At 49.7% G+C, this 24,971-nt stretch overlaps 1 protein-coding gene across 4 annotated transcripts in view; it reads left to right on the forward strand.

Moving 5' to 3' along the window:
* Window positions 1-16,279: 16,279 nt before the first annotated feature.
* Window positions 16,280-24,971, forward strand: part of RPS6KA1 (ribosomal protein S6 kinase A1) — a 66,057-nt gene continuing 57,365 nt past the window's right edge. For 3 of the 4 annotated variants that reach the window (XM_075908912.1, XM_075908913.1, XM_075908916.1), the window contains exon 1: window positions 16,280-16,437. In XM_075908912.1, the coding sequence (XP_075765027.1) occupies window positions 16,375-16,437 (63 nt within the window). In that variant the 5' untranslated portion in view covers window positions 16,280-16,374. Of the gene's footprint in view, window positions 16,438-22,974; window positions 23,221-24,971 lie in introns of those variants that run through there. The other variant, XM_075908914.2, reaches the window with a different exon arrangement.

The following is a 24,971-nucleotide window of genomic DNA, read 5'->3' on the forward strand; positions in this document are numbered from 1 at the left end:
GTTGATAAATGCAAAGTAATGCCCATTGGAAAACACTCTCCCAACTATATGTATCAAATGATGGGACTAAATTAACTGTTACCACTCAAGAGAGAGATCTTAGAGTCATTGTGGATAGTCCCCTGAAAACATCCACTCCATGTGCAGCAGCAGCCAAAACCACAAAGGGAATGTTAGGAATCCTTAAGAAAGGGATGGTGAATAAGACAGAGAATATCTTATTGCCTCTCTATAAATCTATGATACAGCCACATCTTGAATTCTGCATTCAGATGTGGTTGCCTCATATAAAAAAATACATCTTGGCACTGAACAAAGTTCAGAAAAGGGTAACAAAAATAATTAGGGGATATGAGGGATATGTCATTTGAGGAGAAATTAATAAGCCTGAGACTTTTCAGCTTAAAAAGAGATGACAAAGGGGGGAGATGATGGAATTCTATAAAATCATGACTGGTGTGGAGAAAGTAAATATGGGAACAAGTAAATAACTTTTCCTTAACACAAGAAGTAGGGGTCACCAAATGAAATGAACAGGCAGCAGGTTTAAAACAAACAAAAGGAAGTATTTCTTCAAGCAGCACACAGTCAATCTGTGGAACTCCTTGCCAGAGAATGTTGTGGCAGCCAGGACTTTAACAGGGTTAAAAAAAAAAAGCTAGAGAAGTTCAGGGAGGATAGGTCCAAAACCTAGCGCAGATTCTGGGCACAGCATTTCAAGAAAGATGTAGAGAAATTGGAGAGGGTCCAGAGAAGAGCAACAAGAATAATTAAAGGTCTAGAGAACACGACCTATGAAGGGAGGCTGAAAGACTTGGGTTTGTTTAGTTTAGAAAAGAGAAGATTCAGGGGGGACATGAGAGCCATTTTCAGGTGTCTAAAAGGGTGTCATAAGGAGGAGGGAGAAAACTTGTTCATCTTGGCCTCTGAGGATAGAACAAGAAGCAATGGGCTTAAACTGCAGCAAGGGAGGTTTAGGTTGGACATTAGGAAAAAGTTCCTAACTGTCAGGATGGTTAAACACTGGAATAAATTGCCCAGGGAGGTTGTGGAATCCCCATCTGTGGAGATATTGAAGAGCAGGTTAGATAAATGTCTATCAGGGATGGTCTAGACAGTATTTGGTCCTGCCATGGGGGCAGGGGACTGGACTCGATGTCATCTTGAGGTCCCTTCCAGTCCTAGTATTCTAGGATTCTATGATCAATAGCTATTAACCAGGATCAGCAGGAATGGTGTCCCTGGCCTCTGTTTGTCAGAAGCTGGGAACGGGAGACAGGAGAGAGATCACTTGATAATTCTCTGTTCTCTTCATTCCCTCTGCAGCCCCTGGCATTGGCTGCTATCCGAAGACAGGACGCTGGGCGAGATGGTCTGACTCTGGCTGGCTGTTCTCATGTAAGATTTTACCTATCCCCTGGGCTTACAATGCATCCCTGAAAGTTCATATTTTGCAAACTGATGTAAAACAAATGGCCAGATGCACTGTGCCATATGAGCACAGGACTGACCATCAGGAGACATGGATTTGAGTCTTGAGTCTGCCACTGACTGGCTGGGAGCTGGGTGACCTTGAGTAAGTCATTTTACTTCTGTACCTCAAGTTTCCCCATCTTCTAAATGGGAATAACAATGCCTCCCTTTATGAAGCACTTTGAAATCCGTAGCTGAAAGAAGCTAAGTGCAGTGCATTATTTTCATTACAAACACAGTCACATGCCCTTGTGAGATTTCCCTGCCCGGGTCCTTTTAGAGATGCTGTGTTTCTTAGACAAGTTTCTGAATATGAGCCTCAGGGCACATTTTTGTTTTTATAACATGAAAAACCTAGCACAGATTAGAAAGTGCCTGACAGTAAAGGCACCAGCAAGAAGCCCTTGCAACTGGGGGAGCATTGTCCGCCTCTTGTAGCGCTGGGTGGTGGGCATAGGTGCCATCGTAAAGTCAGCTGCAAAGGCGGGAAAATGGGCAAGGCCCTTTTCTACTTCATGCTGATGGAGTACGAGACCTACAAAGTTTTGTTAGAAAACAAGCGGGCGGTGGTGGGGGGAGGTTTAAATCCTAGAACTTCAGATCAGCGCTATCCTGGAAGAGTCTATGGTGCCAAGAGAAGGAGAGAAAGCTGCATGGGGCTGGCTGCCGGGGGGTGGCTTCTCCTGGAGAACCAGTTAACTGTAACCCAGGAGGCATGACCCGGTATGGGTGATGCTTGGCGGGCAACTGGTTCACATCCCTAGTAGGGAAAGGATTTTTCAGTCACATGGAATTGGTAACACCTGTTTCGTGTTGATGTCTAGTCAATATGACTGAGGGTAAATCTACACTGAACACTTATTTCAAAATAAGCTCTTCCGGAAAAAATACTCCGAAACAGCTTATTTTGAAATAGCACATCGACACTACAGGGAGGCCTCAAAATGAGCCCGAGGCAGGATCCCCTCATGTAGACATGCTACCTCGACTTAGAGGAGACACTGGGGAGTAATTCGTTTGAATGGCTGTGGGGAGGAGCTATTTTGAAATAGCAGCAGTGGAGCATCCACACTCCTGCTATTTTGAACTAGGCGTTATTCCTCGTGGAATGAGGTAGACAGAAGTTGGAATAAGCCATTTGTTATTTCAGATTTGTTTCAAAATAATGGAATTGCTGTGTGGACGCTCACATTGTTATTTCAAAATAAATGTGCTGTGGAGACGCACCCTGAGTTAGGACGTATTTTGTAAAAGCTTCCACACCCTCCCACCGCCTGCGGTCAAGGTTCAAGAGCCAGGATAAACATCAGTCTGACAGACCCAGGGGAGGCCAGTCTGGGTGTTCCTGAGATTCAATATAAAAAAGAAATAGGAAAAGAAAATCCTTTTGTGGGGAGGGAGACCCAAAAAGCTTCCAGTCCCCTCTCAGACGTATCTGTCCTCAGAGTTTCTCTCCTAAAGGAGAGGGAGGAAAAAGGGCACGCGTCCAGTTAATACAACCAAACACTTGCCAAGTCCCTTTGTAGACTTCTTCATACTTCCATCCAGTCTCTCGGGGGGAAAGGTGGTGAAAGACGCAGAGAAGCAGCACAATCCAAGCTTTCAGTTGTTGCAGCCACTTTCCCTCTGAGCTGCAGCATTGCCAGATGTACAAGAGGGCCGCAAGCCTGCAGGCTGGTTTCTAAGCGTGCGGTGCAGTACTTTTCCTTTTGCCCGATAAAGGCATTTCTCAGCCTCTCTAAACCTGTTAGATAACAAAGTCTGAAAAAGCCACAGGTACATGTGGGGTCCCAAATAACTACACAGAGGCCCGATAGCTGCACACACAGGGCAGCTCTGAGCCGTCCCAGGTGACTCCCGACATAGGAGAACCCACATGCACACACAAACGCTTCCCGGCAGCCTCAGGGGAGCAGGCAGGAGGCACAGGTGGTGGCCAGCAGCCCACATGCTGGTGGGAGGACTCGCAGAGCTCGGCCGTGCAGCCAGCGAGCAGAGAGAAGCAGCACTTTGAAGGGGAAACCGCCATGTCTTTCCAGCCACTGGCTGCACGGCCAACCCCTGCTCCTCTGGCATCCTCCAGCCTGAGCCACTCGCTGCCTCTTGGGGAACAGAGACTGGGTGCAGCACGCCGGGGAGGGCAGGGAGGACAGATGGGGGATGGGGCTGGTCATAAGAGCCAGTGCAGAGCCACGGGGGAGGGGTCAGCTGGGGATGCCTAGAAGTCCCCTTCGGAATCTCCACCTACCTCCTCACCCTCCTCTAATTAAACCTGCCTTTCCTCAAGCTTAAATCAAAAACTCTCTCTACCATTTTTATTGCACATAAGCAGCATTTCAGCTCCATTCTGGGTTAAACAGGCTTTTGTGGGCTAGCCTGGGAACCTAACTGCCATTGATAACCTTGTCTCTATGAGAAAATACGTTCCAAGTTCCAAACAGCTGACTTACAAGCGAACTTTTGGCACACAACCTGTTCGGAAGTTGGGGACTTCCTGCGTAGAATACAGTGAGTTCTACCACAGGGCTCACCAAGTATGTAAAGGTTCTGTTCCCACGCACTATAACACCTGTCTGATTTGCAGGTTGTTCGGGGTGGGGTAGGTTGCTCACCCCAAATAGTGTCTCAAGCAGAATCACTTCTGGGATCTGAGGAGTAGGATCACAGAAAGAGTGGCTAATGGAATCAGCTGGGAGTGGAATCAAAGCTCTGTTGATCAGGGAGTTTATGTGCTCTGGGATCTCATTGGCTGCCAAATTATTATTAATTAATACACTCCATTTATTGCTGTGGCTTTTCACTATTGGCTGGGTAAGGCTTAGTCCCTGTTGTGTAGCAGCACACAATAGCTGAAAAGCCATGACATGCCAGTGATGTGAAAATGCCACCCCTTGGAGGAAGAGGAGAGTCAGAGAGAAAGACGAAGAGCTGCTAAGGGTTTGGATTTCCCATGTGTTTGGGAGTAGTTCAGTAGGTTTGAGTGGCCTAAGGGTTAGAGCCAAGGATCTGGGAGTCAGGACTTTGGGGTTTTCTTCTCTGCTGTGAAACTAATTCACTGTGCGACTTTAACAACGGACAATTTTTCTGCATCTGTTGAAACAGAGCAAAAAGTAGCTCCACGTGGCCTGAGCTGGGGTTTAAATTACAATGAAAGAGGAGAATATGGGACTAATCAGCTCCCGTCTTCCACAAGCTGGCCAGTGAGTGGTTAGAGATTCAGGAAGGGGTGAAGCACCCTTCTCCCCCCCACCCCACACACGTCCCCCAGCATGTGTTCTCCTGCCCAGTCACTGCACACCTTCTCTAGTTTCCTTCCTGTGTGTGTGGGGAGGGGGGCATTTCCCAAAGTGTAAAATTGTGTCACTGCAAAGGCATGGATGTGATGTGCACCCGGACCCGCTCGACAATGGGAGGAGAACTGCCACCTACTGTTGTAGACATTCTACTGTTGACAGCTGATTTGAGATTTTCAGCTAGCTCAAATTGTGCTTCTGCTGGAGAGTGCTATTGGCTTTGGTCCCCCCATATCTTTGGCAGGCCTGCCACATGACCCGTGTGTCTGGATATATTCTGGAGGGCTGCATAAAAGTGAATTGAATCCAGTTGCATCTACATACAAGAAAAAAAATCCTTCACCCATGTTATGAGTTTTTAAATCTGAAAGAAGAGTAAAAAACGGAATGTACTCCACACTTTGTTCTGTTTGCTGTGCATTCTCCCCCAGCTGGAGACAATGAAGGCACATCTGTCACTTTCCCTCTTACTTACACCTTCTAGTCATTCTCCGTTCCACATTCTTGCTGGCTGGCACGTGCTGTGTGAGAGCTGGCTGAATGGCGAACACCTCTCAGTGCCAGTGATGCAACAAAATTTGCCAACTTCATTCATTCAGTCATACACTATGAATATGTCACTACCCCGAGAGGCTGTTTCCACTCAAGTGGCTTTGGGTTTTGTAAAGTCTTCTCTTCTGTAAAAACATTTGATCCAAATCAGCTAGGGTCTAAAAGACTGACCCAGTTTCTTGTTAGCTGATGTGATTAGATTGAACTTTCAAATGAATACCCACAGTAAATGAAACTGCAGATTTGAGAGGGCACATCTTTACAGCAGGACTAAAGCCAAAGTAAGCTATGAAACTTGAGCAACCCAGAATAAGTCGAAACAGCTTCTTTTGGCTTTTGGTGCTGTCTACACGGCAGGAAGTCCAAGTTACAGCACGCTTCCTCCAACTTTCCTTACTCCTCGTAAAAGGAGGGTTACAGGAGTCTGAGTAAGACGTCCTCCAGTTCGACATTATTTCGACATTATGTCAGAATAACTGCTTGCTGTGTAGACGCAGACTGTGTTATTTCGGAATAACTGATGTTATTCCGAAATAACGCTGCTGTGTAGACATAGCCAGACAGTGCACACAGTGACTAATCCTGGATCCAGCAGGCTAAACGAGAGAAGAAAATGAACAGACAGTGAAAACAACTCCTCTGAGGTCCTGTGAGATATCTGAAGATAAGCAGCATCAAAACAGAATTAGTCCGAGCATTTGCGGGCTCACATACTTGAAATACCGAAACGCTTCAACTCCTGGTTCAGTTTGTGCTAGGAGGAGATGTCTGAGCATTGAACAGAAGAATTTTTTTGTTTTGTTTGGATGTCACAGGTTCTGCTCTGCACAGAGATTAGACTCGACTTACGGTAGATTTCTTTGCATCCAGGAAATGGAAGGAAACTGATATTGGGGAAGACTGACAGAGAGATTGTATCCATGACAACCAGCAGATATGGCCTTGCTGCCCAGCTGGCTGGTGCCTGATTGGTTCCCATGTCCTCCCAGGATGGATTCCCAACTCCAGTGCTTCACATTTTTGTCTCTGTCTTGGCACTCTGGAACACTGGTGACAAATTCCCAAATGTGAAGAGGCATCAGTGTTGGTGTAACGCCGACAGGCAGAACCAAACCTGAGACCTTTTGAGCCCTTATGGCTTGAGCTACAAGCCAGCTGGCTCTCCGCTAAGGCTGTAGTGACCAGTCATTCTTCCTCTCTGAAAGTGGGACAGTGCACCACACCCAGTCAGTGTGCGCGTTACACACACTCTTTTAGTAACACCCACCGGGGGCTGCTTGTGCCCACACCGAACAATCCTACTGCAGATTTCTGGGGCTCAAGTAAAAAACTCTGCTCCATGACAAGAGCTCCTAGGTACCCATGATACTTCTAATAATAGTGAATATGGAAGCTGTGGGCTGGATGGGGTCAGTGGTCCCACAATCACTTCACAGACGCAGGAGCCTTCTTCAAAGGAAAATACAGTGCATGGTGCTACAAGACAACTTGGTCTGAGTTGAGGAGATGTCTTAATTCTTGCAGGAACTGGCCACGGGAGCAGCACTGGGAAGGAGCGCGAGGCTCAGGTTTGCGTTTGCAGAACATGCAGGTATTTGTCCTACTAAAAGGTGCTCGCTCCACACTGAACACCCTCTTTCAGAGGAATTATGTTCCCTAAGGAATTCCCCGTACCATAATCTGCGGTTATGTATTTTCTGCATTCCGGCAGCTGCCTGGACCTGCCTCAGAAATCAGTGACATTTCAGGCAGCTGTAATCACGCACGGCAACAAGTACACGGATGGAAAGAAATCCACCACAAAAGGAAAAAGTAACCGGTCATTAAACATGCCAGCCAAAGTTTCTTATTTCCAGCGCTCCCGTTTTATGCCTGAAACGTGACGTTCGCACCACACAAAGAAAAAATGTGTCTGAGATCAAAACAAGATGTTATCATCCCCTTATGGTGGTAAGAGGAGGGAAGACAGGGATCTTTTCAGCTTGAAAAAGAGATGGCAAAGGGGGGATATGCTAAGGGTCTATACAATCATGAGTAGTGTGAAGAAAGCAGATAAAGTGTTATTTACTCCTTCTTATAACAAAGCTAGAGATCACCAAATGAAATTAATAGGCAGCAGATTTAGAATCATAGAGCTGGAAGAGACCTCAGGAAGTCATCAAGTCCAGCCCCCTGCCCAAAGCAGGACCAATCCCAACTAATTCAAAACAAAAAAAGGTTTTCTTCACACAGCGCAGTCAACCTGTGGAACTCCTTGCCAGAGGATGTTGTGAAGGCCAAGGCTATAACAGGGTTCAAAACAGAGCTAGATAAGTTCATGGAGGATATGTCCATCAATGGCTATTAGCCAGAATGGGCAGGAATGGTGCCCGTAGCCTCTGGCAGAAGCTGGCAATGGGTGACAGAGGATGGATCACTTGACGATTCCCTGTTCTGCTCATTCTCTGTGGCATTGGCCACTGTCGGCAAACAGGACACTGCTGGGCTAGCTGAACCTTTGGTCTAACCCAGAGTGGCCGATCTTCTGCTCTTATGAGATGCTGGGACTTCTAAGTCCTAGCCCTGGCTCTGTCACTGCTTTTCTCCATGTTCCTCAGTCTCTCCAGCTGCACAAGAGGAATAATAGCAATGGGCCCGCTGATCATTTCGGATTAGTGCATTTCAGAAACCAAACCTGCAGTTAGTCAGGCGGGGTCCTCCCAATGATTTCCTGACAGGTCTCTTGCTCCATGGATAAGAACCAGAAGGCTGCTTGTGGGCGCTCAGTGACGTGTGCTGTGTCGACCTGTGCACTCAGTCTCCATAGCAGACCCCAAGCGAGCCCCCAAAGATCATCAATCAGATAAGGATCAAAGGTGCCAGGCCAGGTTCATTGTTAAGCGAAGTACAGTCGTAGCTGTCAGTAGACTACCAAACGCATGTACCCCATAACAATGCATTCCGCTCAGTCAGTGGGAAACTCGCACTGCTCACCCGGTCATCCAAAGACTGTCCCCCCAAGACACCGCTTTATATACTGGTACAGACAAGTTACACATCACTGCTGACATTGTCAGGTGACCACCCTCGGACACTACTTAGATACCACCCATCGCCCTGCACCTTGTGGTTTGGTTAGATCATCTCTATCCATCATGCTGTCATTTTAGACCCTTTTCTGAATCTGGGTCTGTATCTGTGAGGCATGGGTACCAAAGTCTTTTTAATGAGCTGGTGGTACCATGTGCTTTCCACTCATGACCAGTACTAATTCCTGTTCTACACCTGGGCCTATTACCAGTTAGTGTTTTCACTCTCAGCCCTGTTCATGCCAAGCTCTGTGAGCAGGGGCCCGCCTGTTGCTCACAGCTTAGCTTTGCTTTATGTTCGCCATGTTTTGTCCATTGTTAGCTAGAGCTCAGGCCTCAGACCAGGCCTGTGCTACATGGGCTTTTGTTTTAGGCCTTCATCTTACTACACTGCCTACTGCATGGGGGGTTGAAAGGCTTGGCTAACAGTCTGAATGCATGGGGAGTGCAGGCCACACTGGTCCTCCTCAGTAAAACGAGCCTTGGTGATGAGACTCCAGTTTGTGCTTGCAAGCCCGTTATAATGTTTTGTGTGAGCAAAGGCTCGCAAGAATCTGGCCTAAGTTTGTAAAATGATCTGACGCGCCCTCATAACCATTTAACAGGAAGTCAGGGTTAGAATTTTGAGTCTCCAAAAGTACAGAAATAGAGAGGAGAACAAAGAAACTTTGAGGGAGACACATCTCATCCATACAACACTGCCCTCTAGTACAACCCACAGTCAGGCAGATGTTCCTGGCACATCTAGTCTCCAGAAAGACATGGATAGATAAGGTGATTCAGGGGATCACTGGTCTTAGGCAGCTGGTCTGAGTCGCTATGGGCTGGGCATTCTTGTAGCGGGACCACAAAGGGGCCAGCAAAATCAGACAGCTTTTAATAGGCAGGGCTTGGGACAGCTGGCCGGTTGTTGTTTCAGTGGATGTTACTGCCCCACACATCACAATCACTCAGGATGGGAGCACAAGTTCTAGGTTGCCAGGTGTCCGGTATTGACCTGGACAGTCCGGTATTGTCGCCTCCTGTCCGGTAAAAAAATTCAGAAAATACCCAATACCAAAATTGTCTGGTATTTTCTGATTTTTTCCTGGCCAGGAGGCAAAAATACCAGGTGCTTATCTGGTTCCGCAGGGGAGCTGTCTGGCCTGGAGTAGGAAGACAGGTTGGTGGACAGCTGCTGGCAGCCTGTTAGAGCCAAAAGGCCTCAAAAGCATTTCTTAAAGGGGCCATACTGGGTTTTTCTTTTAATTTTCCTCTGGTGTTTTTGTTTGTTTGGGGTTTTTTTTTGGGGGGGGGGGGGTCAGTATTTTGGGTTAAACCATCTGGCAACCCTAACAAGTATTCTCCAAAAGCCAGCCACCGCCAGGTGCTAAAGTGTCACCTGTGGTAAAGGAAGGGGATTTGGATGTTCAAACTGGAGAAAACCAACAGCAATGCCACATTTTGTGTTTTCCAGTTAATTTAATATGGCGAATGGGGCCCTTTGACAGCTTTGGAGACCTCTTTGTTGAGCCATAATGCTGCCCCAAACAAAGACACCCCCCCCCCCGCTTGGTTGTTTAGCCATTGTTCCATCTGGGGTCCCAATACGAGAGCCGCCAGTCTGGTAGCCTTTATCTGGGAAATACAAAATGGGCTGAGACCATGACCGCCTCTCACTCCTCAAGAAAACACTTTGCCTTGGGCTCCCTGGACAACCTAATGACAAGGCGCCATATTCTGTTACCCGCCTCCTGAATCACTGAGGGCCGTCTAGCGCAGGAGTCAAACTTCATAAAGGAGGCAGTGTGGTCTGTTGGTTACAGCAGCAGACTTGGTGTGAGGAGTCCCGAGTCCCATGTCCAGCTCTGTCATTGCTACGTGAATTGCTATGTGTGTTCTCTAGCCTTGTATAATTTGGGGATACTATTTAGCCGCCTTTGCAAAGTTCTTTGAGGTCCTCGGATGAATGAAACAATAAACGGAACATAAGCCCTGTCGTGCTAACACACAAGCTGTGTGTTTACAGTACAAAAAAAGAAATCTTGAATTTGCATTTTTATTGTGAACTTGTGATTTGTGTAATGTGATGCTTTGTCTAGACACTTCCGCATCCCTGGGTGCAGATCTTTCTGTTCCCTTCAAAACAAAACAAATCTTCATTTCCAGAATGCTCAGCATTTCCTGTCTTTCATTAAGCACGCGGTCACCTTGCCGATCTTCCTGCTGTGAAATATGAGCACCTCTCGGTAGAGCCATCACAATGGATTCCCTCCCGCTCTCTCCAGTTGAATTCCAACATGCTTTGCCCTGCGTCTCAAACAGAATCCCCCTGGAAAGTGGCCATGAACCTCCTCCAACAACCTAGAACATTGTCTTGCATTCTTACTGATTACTGTACCATCAAGTGCTAGAAAAATGCCCAGTGCCCTATCCCAGGCCATGTGCATGCCAACTTTTTAAAACACCAAAAGAAAGGTGGATCATTTGTAGCATACTTTCACTCTTTGCCATAGCAATAATGACCTCTGGGTCAGAAATTTCACAGCAGTTAATAGCCAGCTGGGTCAAGGCTGTCTTCTCGGTTGCGCCACATGATCGTTAAAGACCTGATCTTGCAAGACTTCCTAACAGAATTCCCCTTGGAAGTCAATCGTTCTGCATGGTGGGAAATGCCTTCTCTGCCAATAATGGTACATATGCGCCGCTTCAGCTTGACTCTGCCTGTATTTGTCCCATGCCTCCGCCTGGCACAGTTGAAGAACACAAAGAAGCACTAAAAGTTACATGGACTTTGCAAATAGTACAGGAAAATAAGCCAGATGCTCGTTCTTCCAGCATTGATGCTAGCTATTTAAGCAAGCTGTTTTGCACCAGCTAATCAGGAGCACTCCTAGACAACTCTGGAGTTAGAGGACAACATCCAAAACAAAACTCATCTCCCCTTGCTCTAACAGGAATTCAGATGGAGCCTGTCTGTCCATAACAAGAATGCACTAGTCCTGTTCTGGCTGTTTCTTACCCCCCAAGACTTTCATCTCAGGCATGTGGATTTATAGTAGAGAGTCGTGGTCTGAGCACAGAACTGGTAGCCAGAAAATCGGACATTGGCTCACTATGATCTTGGGGAATTTGCTGCTCCATCACAGAGGATAACATGGACCCACCTCACTGGCCTGGATTGGAGATTATTTAGAAGTGAATCCTCTGAACTGTCATTCATGCTTAAATTCGACACTTTACGCCTGAGTTTGAATAAAGAATCTAATTACAGGCAGTCCCCGGGTTACGTACAAGATAGAGACTGTAGGTTTGTTCTTAAGTTGAATCTGTATGTAAGTCGGAACTGGCGTCCAGATTCAGCCGCTGCTGAAACTGACCGCCAGTTCTGACTTACATACAGATTCAACTTAAGAACCCCAAGTGTCCCCAAGTCAGCTGCTGCTGAAACTGATCGGCGCTGATTCCAGGAAGCCTGGGGCAGAGCAACTCTGCCTCGGGCTTCCTGTAGTCAGCGCTGGTCAGTTTCAGCAGCAGCTGACTTGCGGACGCCTGGGGCAGAGCAGTTGGGGTGCTGCTGGGTTGCTCCAGTAGCGCCGCTCCTCGGCGCTACTGGACCAACCCAGCAGCACCCCAGCTGCTCTGCCCCAGGCGTCCTGATTCAGCCGCTGCTGAAACTGACCAGCAGCGGCTGAATCAGGAAGCCTGGGGCAGAGCAGCTCGGGTGCTGCTGGGTTGGTCCAGTAGTGCCCAGAGCGGCGCTGCGGGACCAACCGGCAGCACCCCAGCTGCTCTGCCCCAGGGTCCGGCAACAAAAGCCTGGTCTGCTGGGGGGGGGCACACTAGCTGCGCCCCCCCCCAGCAGACCAGGGACACGGGGAGCAAAGCCGCAGCGGCAGCGGGGTGCCGCGCCTCTGAGGCTTTGCTCTAGCAAAGCCTCAGAGGCACGGGAACCAGCCGCCACTGCGGCTTCGCTCCGGTGCCCCTGGTCTGCTGGGGACCGTCTCCAGCAGACCAGGGGCACCGTGAGTGAAGCCGCAGCGGCGGCGGGTTCCAGCGCTTCTGAGGCTTTGCTCTGGCTGCTGCGGCTTCGCTCATGGTGCCCCTGGTCTGCTGGAGACGGTCTCCAGCAGACCAGGGGCACCGTGAGCAGCTTTTCTCGCCCCGGAGGTCGAGGTGGCGGATCGCTGCCTGTGAGCTCCGGGGCGAGAAAGCCCCGTTTGTAAGTGCAGATCCGACATAAGTCGGATCCGCGTAAGTCGGGGACTGCCTGTACCTTACCCATTACAAAGATCGCTTCCCCAATTATCACCTCTAATATCATTAGCTCACAGACATTTATCTCCCCCCCCCATCCCTCTTCTGTTCTGAAATTTGATTTGTCCTTTTCATGTGTTCATTTTTTAAAATTGTGTCCTTTGGTATATATGGTTGTGACAATTTTCTTCCACTATTTGATCTGAGGAAGTGGGTCTGGCCGACGAAAGCTCATCACCTAATAAACCATCTTGTTAGTCTTTAAAGTGCTACATAGTCCTGTTTTTTTTATCTAGAAGTCAGTGAGTGTCTATTTAAAGGGCTCTGAAGATTGAGAGTGGGCTTTTCAAAAGCGATCACTGCTAACCGAATGCTACTCCCCTGAAGTCTGCCCAGGCCAAGGAGAATGCAGGATCTGGCCTTCGATTTTCTGCTTTGGGACCAGAAACTGTATTTTGCTGCTTTGTACGTTGCTGCATCTTAACAAGCAATAGGAGAATACTTTTAGCTCCCCCATTACTATGTTTGACGCTTAGCGGTACCTATCTTTAAAAATATTGTTTACTTAACTAGCAGTTTGATCATGAAATACAAAAAGTAGTTTTGCAGAAGTTGGACCAAAAAGAGCAGAGTGTTACATGTTTCTACTCCAGAGGGATAGCAGATAAGAACAGCAATTTCTAATTAATACCTTACATTCCTAAAGCTCCTAGAAACCCCCAAAACTGGATATGTGTCAGTGTCTCTACTTTATAGAGAAACTGAAGAATGGGACTTGCACAAGGTTGAACAATGGCAGACTAAGAAAACCGAACCCAGATTGTCAGCCTGCCCCTCTCTTGTTCTAATCACTAGCCTATTCTGCCTTGCACTAATTTAACTTCACAACCCCCTTCTTCTTAGGGTATTTTCCAGTGTTATAGACACAATGAAGGCAGCACACATACAACTCAACTCAAAGTTTAGGGGAAAGATTTTTCATGAGACACATAACAGCTGGAGAGTTCATTCCAGCTGGGCACGGGTGCTTGCAGGCACTTTGTGTGCCTTTGAAAATCTTCCTTACAGTCAATCACTTTTACCAGTAGAAATATCTACACATAAAAGTAGGTTACAAACAGTGCTTAAAACCATCCATAATCATGAGCGGCTTTAAAATGTAAGGAATCCAGGGACTCCCATGAATACCGTACCTTCTATAAGTGCTCAGTTATATATATTATATATATTTTCGTATATATTAATTAGGGAAGATCTTGTCACCGACCATCATTACTACTCACCCAATGCATGTAAATGCCTATGCACAACCATTGAGCTTTGTCTTAACATATAGGCTACGTCTACATTGGCATGATTTTCTGGAAATGCTTTTAATGGAAAAGTCTTCCGTTAAAAGCATTTTCGGAAAAGCGCGTCTAGATTGGCAGGACGCTTTTCCGCAAAAGCGCTTTTTGCGGAAAAGCGTCCGTGGCCAATCTAGATGCGCTTTTCTGCAAAAAAGCCCCCATCGCCATTTTCGCGATCGGGGCTTTTTTGCAGAAAACAAATCTCTGCTGTCTACACTGGCCCTTTTGCGCAAAAGTTTTTTGGAAAAAGACTTTTGCCTGAACGGGAGCAGCATAGTATTTCCGCAAAAGCACTGACAATCTTACATAAGATTGTCAGTGCTTTTGCGGAAATTCAAGAGTCCAGTGTAGACAGCTGGCAAGTTTTTCCAGAAAAGCGGTTGCTTTTCTGGAAAAAGTGGCCAGTCTAGACACAGCCATAGTGCTACCATATGTTGAAATACTGGCCTGTTTCGTGTCTTCAATTGTATGTATCTTTTGACAGGTTGATTCGATCTGTACTCCCTCTGCCTATTTTGGCCAAGAAATCTTGAGGCTCCACCTCTATTTCCTTCTGCTTAATGCCTGACAGACCACAGAAGTGATTTTGCTGGGTAATCATGTTCATACCCTCTATCCCCTTCCTTGATTCTGACCTTTGTTTGCCTCCACTTCTGCTAACTTTATTCCTTGGCCTTGCATTCTCCTTTTCCTCCTACATATAAGTCTGTACATTCATAGATCTTAAGGCCCACGGACACTGTGAGGATAATCTAGTCCAACGATACTTCTTGTGTAACACAGACCATAGAACTTTAACCGGGAATTCCTGCATCGAGTTCTTATCTCATGGACAAGGATGTTTTTGCTTTTAAAACATCTGGTTTTGATTTAAAGACTTCCAGTGATGGGGAATCCCTTGATAAGTTGTTCCAGTGATTAATCAGCTCTGACTTCATCCCCTCTTATCACTTGTTCTCAGCCAGCCTCCACCTCAGAAATGGCTTAGCCCAGCCCTGGTTAAAAATAAATATATTTTAGAAAAAACTCAGATACAAAACCACTGCCCCCAGTTTTCCCCTTGTGGAGCCTCTGACCAAGCAAATGGAGGGGAAATGAAAAAGGGACTGTTCTGTCTCTTTTCTGTACTTTGGTAGGTAGAGCAACCTAGTCTAGTGGATTGACTTAGGTAGATAGAGCCACAAATCCCTGCCTGTAGATCCTGTCTCTGACACTCACTGGCCAAATGGCCTTGAATAAACCACTTAGCCTTTGTCCACCCTGAGCATTTCCTCTTTCCATTTCCCAGCCTTGCTACCACTGGTGTGACCTCCTTTCTGGTGGGTATCAGATAATTGATCTCTAGATGACAAGGAAGGTTGCTACCACCTTCAGTTGACTGACGAAGTGCCTGTGGGATAGCAAGAAACTGTCACTAAACATCAAGATACAGCTCTACCAGACATACATTTGGAGCCCGTTGCTGTATCGTGGTGGGCCACCTGCTGCAGGCGTAAGAGAAGGCAAAATACCTTTCATTCTTACTCCCTTCAGAAAATCAGGTGGGAAACACAAGACCTTGACACCCCAGTACTTCAGAAAAACAGAACGACCACGTCTGATCTCTGGTCTCAAACATGTAGCCACATTTAGCCATCTCCATTAGACTCTGTCATCTTCTGACCCAGAGGTTTGTGCCCGGAGCCCTGCATAGCAACACAATTTGTATCTGCATCTGTGTCCCCCAAAATGAGCCTCAGATGCCCACGCCGGCCCGTGGCTGCGGAGAACCACGGATAGGAAGGAGAGAACCGCAAATGGGCAAGGTCCTAGATACGCAATGGGGGTCCACAACCCCCAACTCCGCAGATGCCGATTCCCATGGCTTATAAAGCAGATGCCCCCCAATTTGCAGGGCCCCATTCAGGCCGGGCCTTCTCTGGGGCAAGGACTATGGAGGGGACCTACTGAGGCTGCATCTTTTCCTCAGGAAGGGGCCTTTTTAGCCACTCCTGGCGCTGCAGCATGGGCCCTGGTGCCTGATTCTTCATCCCCCCCGTGCCGAGGCCTGACAGCCCCCTGGGGCGCTGGGGTGGGGGCAGGTCTCTCTGGGCCGGGCAGCCCCTGGGAAGGAGCCTTTGGGGGCCCCCGGAGCAGGGGGCAGAGGTGGGGTGCGGGGGGGCAGCCGGGAAGGGCGGGGGGAGTTTGTGGCCCCTGCGGCGGAGGCTGCGGGGCGCCCCCGAGGGCGGGCGGCGAGCCCAGGCTCGGCCCGGGCGGGGCCCCGCAGCCAATGGGGCGGCGGGGGCGGCGCCGGGGGCGCGGCCAAGGAGGGCGGCGAGCGGCGCGGCGAGTGCCGGGGCTCGGAGCTGGCCCCCCAGCCCGTCTCGCCAGCCCGCCCCGCTCCCGGGGCCGCCCGCCGCCGCGATGCCGCTCGCCCAGCTGGCGGACCCATGGCCCAACATGGAGCTGGTGCATCTGGACCCGGAGGTGCGGGGGGGTCCGGCTCGCTGCGGGGGGGATCTGGGCGCGGGGGGGCAGCCCCCCGGTGCCCCTTGCACGGCGGGGTGGAGGCCACTGGAGCCCCTGCCCGCCCCCCTGCCGAGCTGGGGCTGAGCTAGAGACGCGGCTGGGCGAGACCCCGGGAGGTGGGGGGCGGGCGGGATCTTTACCCCTCCTCTGGAAAGCCCGGTGGGGGGGGGGGGGGGTCAGCGCTTAGCAGAAAGTGCCGGAGTGTGTGTGAGTCTGTGCATATGGGATGTGGGGGGGGGGGGTCTGAGTGTGTGTGTCTGTGTGGGGGGGTCTGTGTGTGGGATGGGTGGGGGGGTCTGTGTGTGTATCTGTGTATGGGATGTGGGGGGGCCTGAGTGTGTCTGTGCATGGGATGTGGGGGGGGTCTGAGTGTGTGTCTGTGTATGGGATATGGGGGGGTCTGTGTGTGTATCTGTGTATGGGATGTGGGGGGGTCTGAGTGTGTCTGTGCATGGGATGTGGGGGGGTCTGTGTGTGTATCTGTGTATGGGATGTGGGGGGGGTCTGAGTGCGTGTCTGTGTATGGGATATGGGGGGGTCTGTGTGTGTATCTGTGTATGGGATGTGGGGGGGCCTGAGTGTGTCTGTGCATGGGATGTGGGGGGGTCTGTGTGTGTATCTGTGTATCGGTGTGTGCGCGCGTGGGGTGTGTGTGTGTCGGGGGTGTGTATCTGTGGGGGAGGGGTGTTGTGTCTACACACACATCCAAAGTTTCCCGTCGAACAGAGGAAGTGCCCCGTCTCCTTTTCCACCCACCTCTTCACCTCACCCCGCGGAGGTGTCTGGCAGCTGAGCCCTGCCCCAGGCTCGCCTGCTAATTAAAGCCACCACGGCCGCGTACTTGATCAGATGAATGCAATTGGGGATTCCGCACCTCCCCTCTCTGCTCCCACCCTGCCCCGCAGGCGCGGAGACGGTTCATTTTGGGGAAGGGGGGGGCAGCCACTTCTCACCTGATTCAATCAACATGTCTGCAAGCAGGTTCCAGGTCTTCTCACTGGAGCGATTGATTGGAGCAAAGAGGCAGGTTCCCGGTAATCCTGTGGGTTTTGCCTGCTGCCCTGGGCTGCCAGCTGTAATCCCCTGCCTTGATTTGGCCTCTCTCACTGCGGGATTTAGCCTGCTGTGCCCCTCTGGGGGTGACCCCTTGTGGGTTTACAGCTGGCTGTGCAGCCCAGTCCTGGGTTAGCGTCAGTCCTGGAGCAATCTTTGTGCTACCAAACCCCTGGGGGAGGTTCTTCAAGTTCCACATAAAAACAACAGACCACAGATATTAGGATTGTCTTGCCTGTACTTCCTCAGCCTTAGAGCGGAACTAACTTCCCCCAAAAGTGTCTTTTGTCTGCAGCTCTCTCTTAAGTGTGTCAGACTCTTGCCACACACGCACTGCTAATCCGACTTCCTGAGGGGCTGTTGGAAAACCATCCAGCAGCTAGACTGCATGCGTTGTACTGATCTGTCAGATCAGCGTGTTGCTCACTCCTTATGCTATATATGACCCTAGGTTATCTTTTTTTAGGGATGGGGGAGTATCTAGTTTGCAGGCTTGGCAACCTTTAGGAGCCTAACTAAACCCAGCAAATGCTCTGAAGTGCAGAATGAAATGGGGGAACTCTCCCCTTCTCTCAGAATCTCCCACTGTTTAGATCTAGGGTCTTTCCAAACGTGGATGAAAATGCAGTCACCGCTCCAAAGACCCACATCAGAACCTCCACATTAGTTCTGCGCGGCTTCCCCTCCCCATTGGCACGTCTCGAACCCATTGCTCGGAGGGGCACGTGTCTAAAATTCCCAGGTGTTCTGTTGCGCATAGGCACTCCTTCCTCGCACGCGCACCTTCCCTTCCTGCTTACATTGCCACCCCGAGTCACCCTGTCCTTGTGTTTCTCTGGACAGGCTAGTGCATGGGCCACCACCGAGCACTGGTGCAGGCTTCTGCTGTGGAAATTGAAAATAAAGTGTTTGGTATTCAGCGTAAATGCTCCTCAGTCCCCTGCGGCTGAGCTCCTAGTAATGGGAGCTAGACCCAGCTGCTTTACTCCTCGGCTGCTTTTTCTCAGGCCCTGATGCTCCCCTTTTATGCTGAGATGTGAGCTGAGAATCGGCCACCCCACTCTCTCGCCTCAGGCAGCTGCACAAGTCAAGGTTCCGCTCAAACAGGCCAGCCCCAAACACTTAACGTAGCCGCTGGCGAGGTCTTTCCTGATGGTCCCACTTCTCAGTCCTTGGCCCCGGGTTGGCGCCACCGAGCAATGACAGTGACAAAACGTTTTGTCAAGAACATGCCAGGGTTCCAGCTGGCCCGTCTTTGCCAGCCAAGCCCACCGGGCTGGTTAGTAGCAGCGCTGTGGGTCTCTAGGGAGCATGTGTGTACAGGAGTGGGACAGGTTCCACACTGATTTGACCCTGATGCTTGGCAGTGTGCGGTGCTTTCTGGGCTGACTTTTGTGACGAGTTGGAAGATGGCGGTGCCACAGTGCTTACGTTCGCATTTTTCTCCCCTTTCAAATCAGACAACCTCATAGTGCCAGATTACTTCCTACAAACGCTCGCAGGAGTTCAAATCAAATACCAGTGTCCATGACATGCCCTACTGCTGGCAGGGTTGGGATTTACTGCCTAACCCTCTGGCCAGACAACACTGTTGTGTGGAGCTTGCCTGTCTGCTGAATGAGTCAACCTTGCTGGAGCTGTGCATTTGGCCTGAAACTGGCGTCTGGGTTGGGTTTTTTGTTTGTGGTGGGGTGGGGTGGGGTGGAGTCCTGTGTCCAGGCTGTTTGGATACCAGTCTCCTAAGTGAAGTTTGTTTCTTATGATGGAAGAATGAGAAAACGAATGAACTACAAACTGAACCTCTCTAGTCCAGCACGCTCGGGCCCTGACCAGGGCTGAACCAAGGGGCGCTGGATATTGTCTAGCAGCATGACCAACACCGCCCCTGCTCCCTGGGCTCTTACAAGACATTTCGGGGTACATTAGAACTAGAGAGCGGCACAGAACTCTGAGAGCCAGGACTAGGGGCTGTAAACAAACTTTATGGGACTGTGGGAAACTTGGCCGCACCCATGATAAATGGACATCCGGCTCACTAAAATCACGCGGGACCACGGAAGTTGCCGGACCAGACTGTGCCGGACTAGAGAGGTTCAACCTATATTTTCATCTATTGTCTCGTTAGTAGCCTAAATGAAGCATCAAGGCTGTGGCTCTTTTCCTGCCTCCTTCCCCTCACTTTCCCGGGGTGCTGAGCATGTTCAACTCCAAATAAAAGCAGTGGGACCAGCAGGTGCATAGCACCTTTGAAAATTCATCTTGTACGTAGACCCCAAATCCCCAGTCTGATATCCCAAACTAACTGGGGAGCTGTGTGCATGGGCAGTGGCTAGGGTTGATGGATTTTTGTTTCATCTTCAAGTCTGGGCCAGGGGCCGGTGTATTGGCTCTATCCTAGTGGAGTCTCTATAGAGCTGCATAATGTACAGCCGGGATGGCAGGCTGAACGTCAATCACAGCTTGAAAGGGCTGCGGTTATTAAAGGGTGCTGAGGGTCGTAGCTAGGAAGGGAGACGTCTCTGAAACATCAGGTAAGTAAATTGCTCTGGGCTCCTTGCCACAACCGGCTTCCGCAAACCTTTGCTTTCTGAGTCATGGAGCAGAGGTGGTGTCAGGAATCAAATCCCCTCCCTTGCCTCTCCCCTCCCCCCTCCGCTCCAGCAGCATTAGTAATCTCTGTTCTTGTGACTGGCCATGGTTTGTCACAGCAAGCTCAGGTGCTCAAACAAGGAGCTTGGAGCTGCTTTCTGGGGTATGCATGGGCGTGTGTGTGAGACCAACACGCTGCAGGTGGCTCACAGGGAGGCAGCCTAGTCCCAGGGCCTGACTTCAGCTCCACAAATATTTAAGTCCCTCTTCTGCTTTCTGCATGGATCAGAGTGTTGCTCCCATAGGTAGGACAAGTGGCTGACCTAGCATGCCAGCAGTAGAAAATGAATCCGAGTGACTTAATTGTCAGAGGAATGACAAGCTACTTCTAGGCAATGCTTTTCTCACGAAACTCTTGTTGCATTAGGCAAACATGCAGCAGCAGCCGAACTGAGAGTCACTTCAGATTGGAATTATTTTGCCCATTATAGATGTTGTCTCTACGGAACAAAAGTCATGGCTGACTTGTCTCCTGTGAACATCTTAGCTGAATGCTACATGCAGCAGCGATTAGAAGATAAAGCAGGAAGGTATTGCGATATCAATCTCTATTAATACGTTCCTCCAGCCTCGCATGGGCAGTTTATCAGCCTGTTATCTGGGCTATGCAGTATTGTGTGGGGGTATCTTTATTTTGTGGCATTTTCGTTTCTCAAACCACACTCAACCGTCTCTCAGTTCCATTTAATTAGCAACAAACCAGTTTGCATGTGTGAGGACCAAAGACTTTTGAACTAAGGGTTTGATTCTCATTAGAGGGAGAAGCGGCGAGGAGTCCTGTGGCACCTTATAGACTAACTGAAGTGTTGGAGCATAAGCTTTCGTGGGCAAAGACCCACTTCGTCAGATGCATGTCATTAGAGGGAGAGTGCGTTACATACAAAACCCTAAGTACTTAATGAAGTGAGTGGAGAAGGGTTTTTTTTTTATATGCTATACTCTAGTTATATTTAGATATGGAAGGATTCGATTTTTATAGGTAAGTGTCGGCAAACATTATTTTCACTATAAAAATATAAATGGATGGAAGTGTTTCCATCAGTAGTAATCTATATTTACAGCTAGGTGTGGTGAGATATCAACAGATGCTTGGCTGCATGTGTATATTTCTTCTGTGTGCAACTCCAGTCCTGTGCAGACAGCTGGCACAGCAGACCTCGAGTACACTGTCCAATGACCACAAGATTCGTTAAGGGACGAAGGCATCAGGCCAGGTTTATTGTCAGCAAAGCACAGTTAATAGCACCTGGCAAACTCTACAAAAATACTACAAGAGACATATGCCTGTGACAATGTACACAGCTCAGTAAATGGAGGGGAGGAACTTTCCATCTTCCCCCCACCCCTCTCTCCCAGCTGAACCAAAATACTCCCTCTGAAATGCATCTTCATACCCCGATACAAACAAGTTAATACTGACCCTCCAACATGTTGGTTCAATGATAGCATCTTTATTGCGTATTGTTATCCTGAGCGTCTCTTCTGTTGTCCTTGGGAAATGTTTTTGTACCATCCTTAATACCAGAATGTTCTGGTACCACTTAATATTGGGACGTGTTTGCGTAAGTGTTCTGTGTCGATCACTTCTTAGAAATGTGTATTTCTGAAATGTCATCCCTGCTCTTGCAAAATTCTGTGAGCTGGACCTGCCTCCTACCAGGTCTCTCATACAAAGGCTTATGTCTCAGGTTCTTTCCCTACTACATTAGGCAAAGTAGTAAATTCTTGAGCTCTTACTTTGATTTGAGGATATTTACTTGGTAGCTTTTGGAGGTGTGATCTTGACAATTTGTGTTTCAGTGGTTATAAAGCTTCAGCTTTTTGAATCTCAACAACCACTGTCGTCAAATTGTCTCAGCCCGCCCCCCTAATTTTATGCAACTGTAAAAATTTAAATCAATAACTGAAAAATGCTTTAAAAGAATCAATATTTTCCATTGGAATGACTTAAAAAATGCAGTTCTGCCCAGTCTAGTTCTATTTTATAGCCATCTGATGAGTGACCAGCTGAGATGTAATGCTTCAGAGAGAGAGCTGCTATTTAGACGCCCTGGCAATATTGGTAGTGCAAAGCTCCACTTTTGCTGAATCCTCTCATTTGAAAATAAACGCCTTGGCTGCCTGAATGGCAGTAAGGCAACAAGCGCCGTGTCTCCCCTGATCGCAAGGAGGGGGGGAGTTCTTCCTGCTTCTCTGATTCCGAGCAGCCATGGCTACCGTGTCCAGTTCTGACAACTGCTTTCTGGCTGCGCGAAGGATTATGTGGAATTAAAGGGATTTAAAAAGCAAGATGTCCTGAGATAAGCATCGCCGAGTGCAGCCTTGGCGGAGGGTTATGTAACGATGTGCCCTTGTTTCCGTAAGAGACGATTGTCTTGCACAGACAGACCTGTGGTGTTCGTCTGTGTACGAAAGGGGCCACGCTTGGTTCTGGGCGTGATGTGCTAGGGTATTTCTGAGTTAGTGGCGGCTGATCCCAGTGCTCCCGGGGGCGCGTCGGATTAACCTGCCCTTTCCTCGGACGGGTTTAGCCATGCTGGCTGGAGGAGCTGGGTGGGCAGGCTGCTGAGATGCCTCGTGAGAGTGGCTCTTCCGGTCCAGTCAGTGTCGGCCCCTTGTTAATGCCCAGTACTCGGGAGTTCAAGATCAGCGCCTCAGAGAGTGGCGCTCTTGCCACAGGCATTGCCTACCCCGTACCTGGATTGGGATGCTGTCTCCAGCATTGCTCTCGGCTGAGTCACGCTGTGGGTGGGGCGCTTTTGGGAAGCGAGAGAACAGTTTGCTGCCTGAGATTGTCGGTGCTGGTGCCACTTCTGGCCAGTTAGCCGCGAAGGTACGAGGGACGCAGGAGGAACCCTTGAGACCGAGTCTTACGAGGCAAAGTGATGAAGCTGAAAACCCCTGAACTGTGCGCCGGTGTATGTAAAAAGCCATAAACTGCAGCCTGTTGCGGGGGGAGGTGACGCCTCCGTACGTGTCAGGACAGCACTCTGATCATCGCTCCAGATGGGTCACCGAGATCTCAATGGGAACCAGCAGGTGAGGAGGTAAAAGGGTTTTTTCCTCTTGGGTGGGGGAGGGAAGCGTTTTGGCTCAAGGCGCGCAGGCTTCTCCCAGCGAAGCTCAGTTGTACGGAGGCTTGAAAAGTGACTTCTTGTTGGATGGGTTCAGTTCCCGGCGAAAGCACGTGTGTGCGTGTGAAGCACCCCGGACTACGTGCTTCATTTGCATTTCTCCTGGCATTCCTCCCGCTCCCCGGCCAGGTACCGGCCGTCACAAATCGTTTTCTGCAAACGTGCTCCGTGGTGGGAGGAAATCTGTGAACCGTGGCACCTCGGGGTACGTGCTTAGGAAGAGGCAAGAGGGTGAAAGGAGGAGACCCGACTGGGCTAGAACTGTTAACTCAAAGGGAGTATTGTCTGTCGGTTACAGCTCACTGGGGCTTTGAAATCTTGGGCTTCGATAGTCCCTCCCTTCCAGCCAAAGATCTCTGCTCTCAAGGATCTTGAGCCAAGGGTGAAAACCAGGAGTTGTGTGCGTTTTCCACAGCCTCTTGCTTTCCTCCTGCTAGACTGCAGAGAAAAAGATGCTTTTCTCTGCGTGGGGGTGGGGTTTGTGTTCCGTGGAGGTGCGTGCACTTGTGGAGGACTTTGTGGTTCTCCACCTTTCCAGATGACTGTTCTCCTTTCAGGAGTCTGGTCTCGGGTACCCCAAGATTCCCCTCTTGTAAAAATGACTCACGTACAAAACCAGCCATAAAACCACCAATGGGCCCCAGCGCCCTGTGACGGAATTGTTTAGGTCCTCGTTTTTACCATCTGACCGTCAATTGGAATGTGACTATTGTACTTACGTTTCAGCGTATAATACCCAGAGCAGTAGACACAAGTCGTTTGTCTGGATGAAATTTTAGTTTGTACTAATTTCACTAGTGCCTTTTAGGAAGTCTGTGGTAGTAAAACCAGGCAAATATCTAGATGAGTTGATGAACCCAGGGGATACACATGCCCTGGTTGAGGACCTCTGGCCTTTGCCTCCACATGGCTCCTCCCGAGGCTATTTAGGGGCATCTGAGTTAGGATTGCAAACTTTATAATCGCACGCATCCCAGCCCCGCCCCTTCTCTGAGGCCCCGCCCCCTGCATGCTCCTTCCCTCCCTCCTTCCATCCTTTGCTCTCCTCTCCCCTCCCTCCCTCCCTCCTTCACTCTGACCAGGCTGGAGCAGGAGCCTGGGGGTCCAGAAGGGAGGCTCAGGGCTGAGGGAACAGAGTCCTAGTGGGGCTCACTACGGCTCTCAGGAAGCGGCCGCCAGGTTGCGGTGATCCTGAGGCGCTGGGCAGCCAGAGAGGCTCGGTCCGGTGCCACCCTCACACTCACAGGAGCCACCTCTTCAGCCCCCATTGGTCACGGTTCCTTCCAATCAGAGCTGCGGAGCCGGCATTGGCCAGGAGACTGAGTGGAGCCTCCCTCTGCCTAGGGCCTGCAGGGACCTGACATCCGCTTCCAGGAGCCAGGGCAGGTGGGGAGCGTGCCAGAGCCCAGGACCCTGCTGTCTGCCGCTGGACTCTTACTGGCCTGGTTGTCAGCACCCACCAGAGCCGCCAGGGTCTCTTTTCAGCCAGGCCTTGCGGTCGGACCCCAGAGGCTTGGCAGCCCTAGTCAGGGTGCCCCACAATCTGTTGGCAGTTGCCGTGGGTCGCCTGGGTGCAAGTGAAAGCAGAGTTAGGCCCACACGAAGCTTGGTTCCCTCTCCTGGCATCTGCCTCGCGTTGCCTCTGAGCGGCTGCTG

Source organism: Pelodiscus sinensis, chromosome 26, assembly GCF_052426305.1.
Source record: "Pelodiscus sinensis isolate ZL-2025 chromosome 26, ASM5242630v1, whole genome shotgun sequence".
Lineage (NCBI taxonomy): Eukaryota > Metazoa > Chordata > Testudines > Trionychidae > Pelodiscus > Pelodiscus sinensis.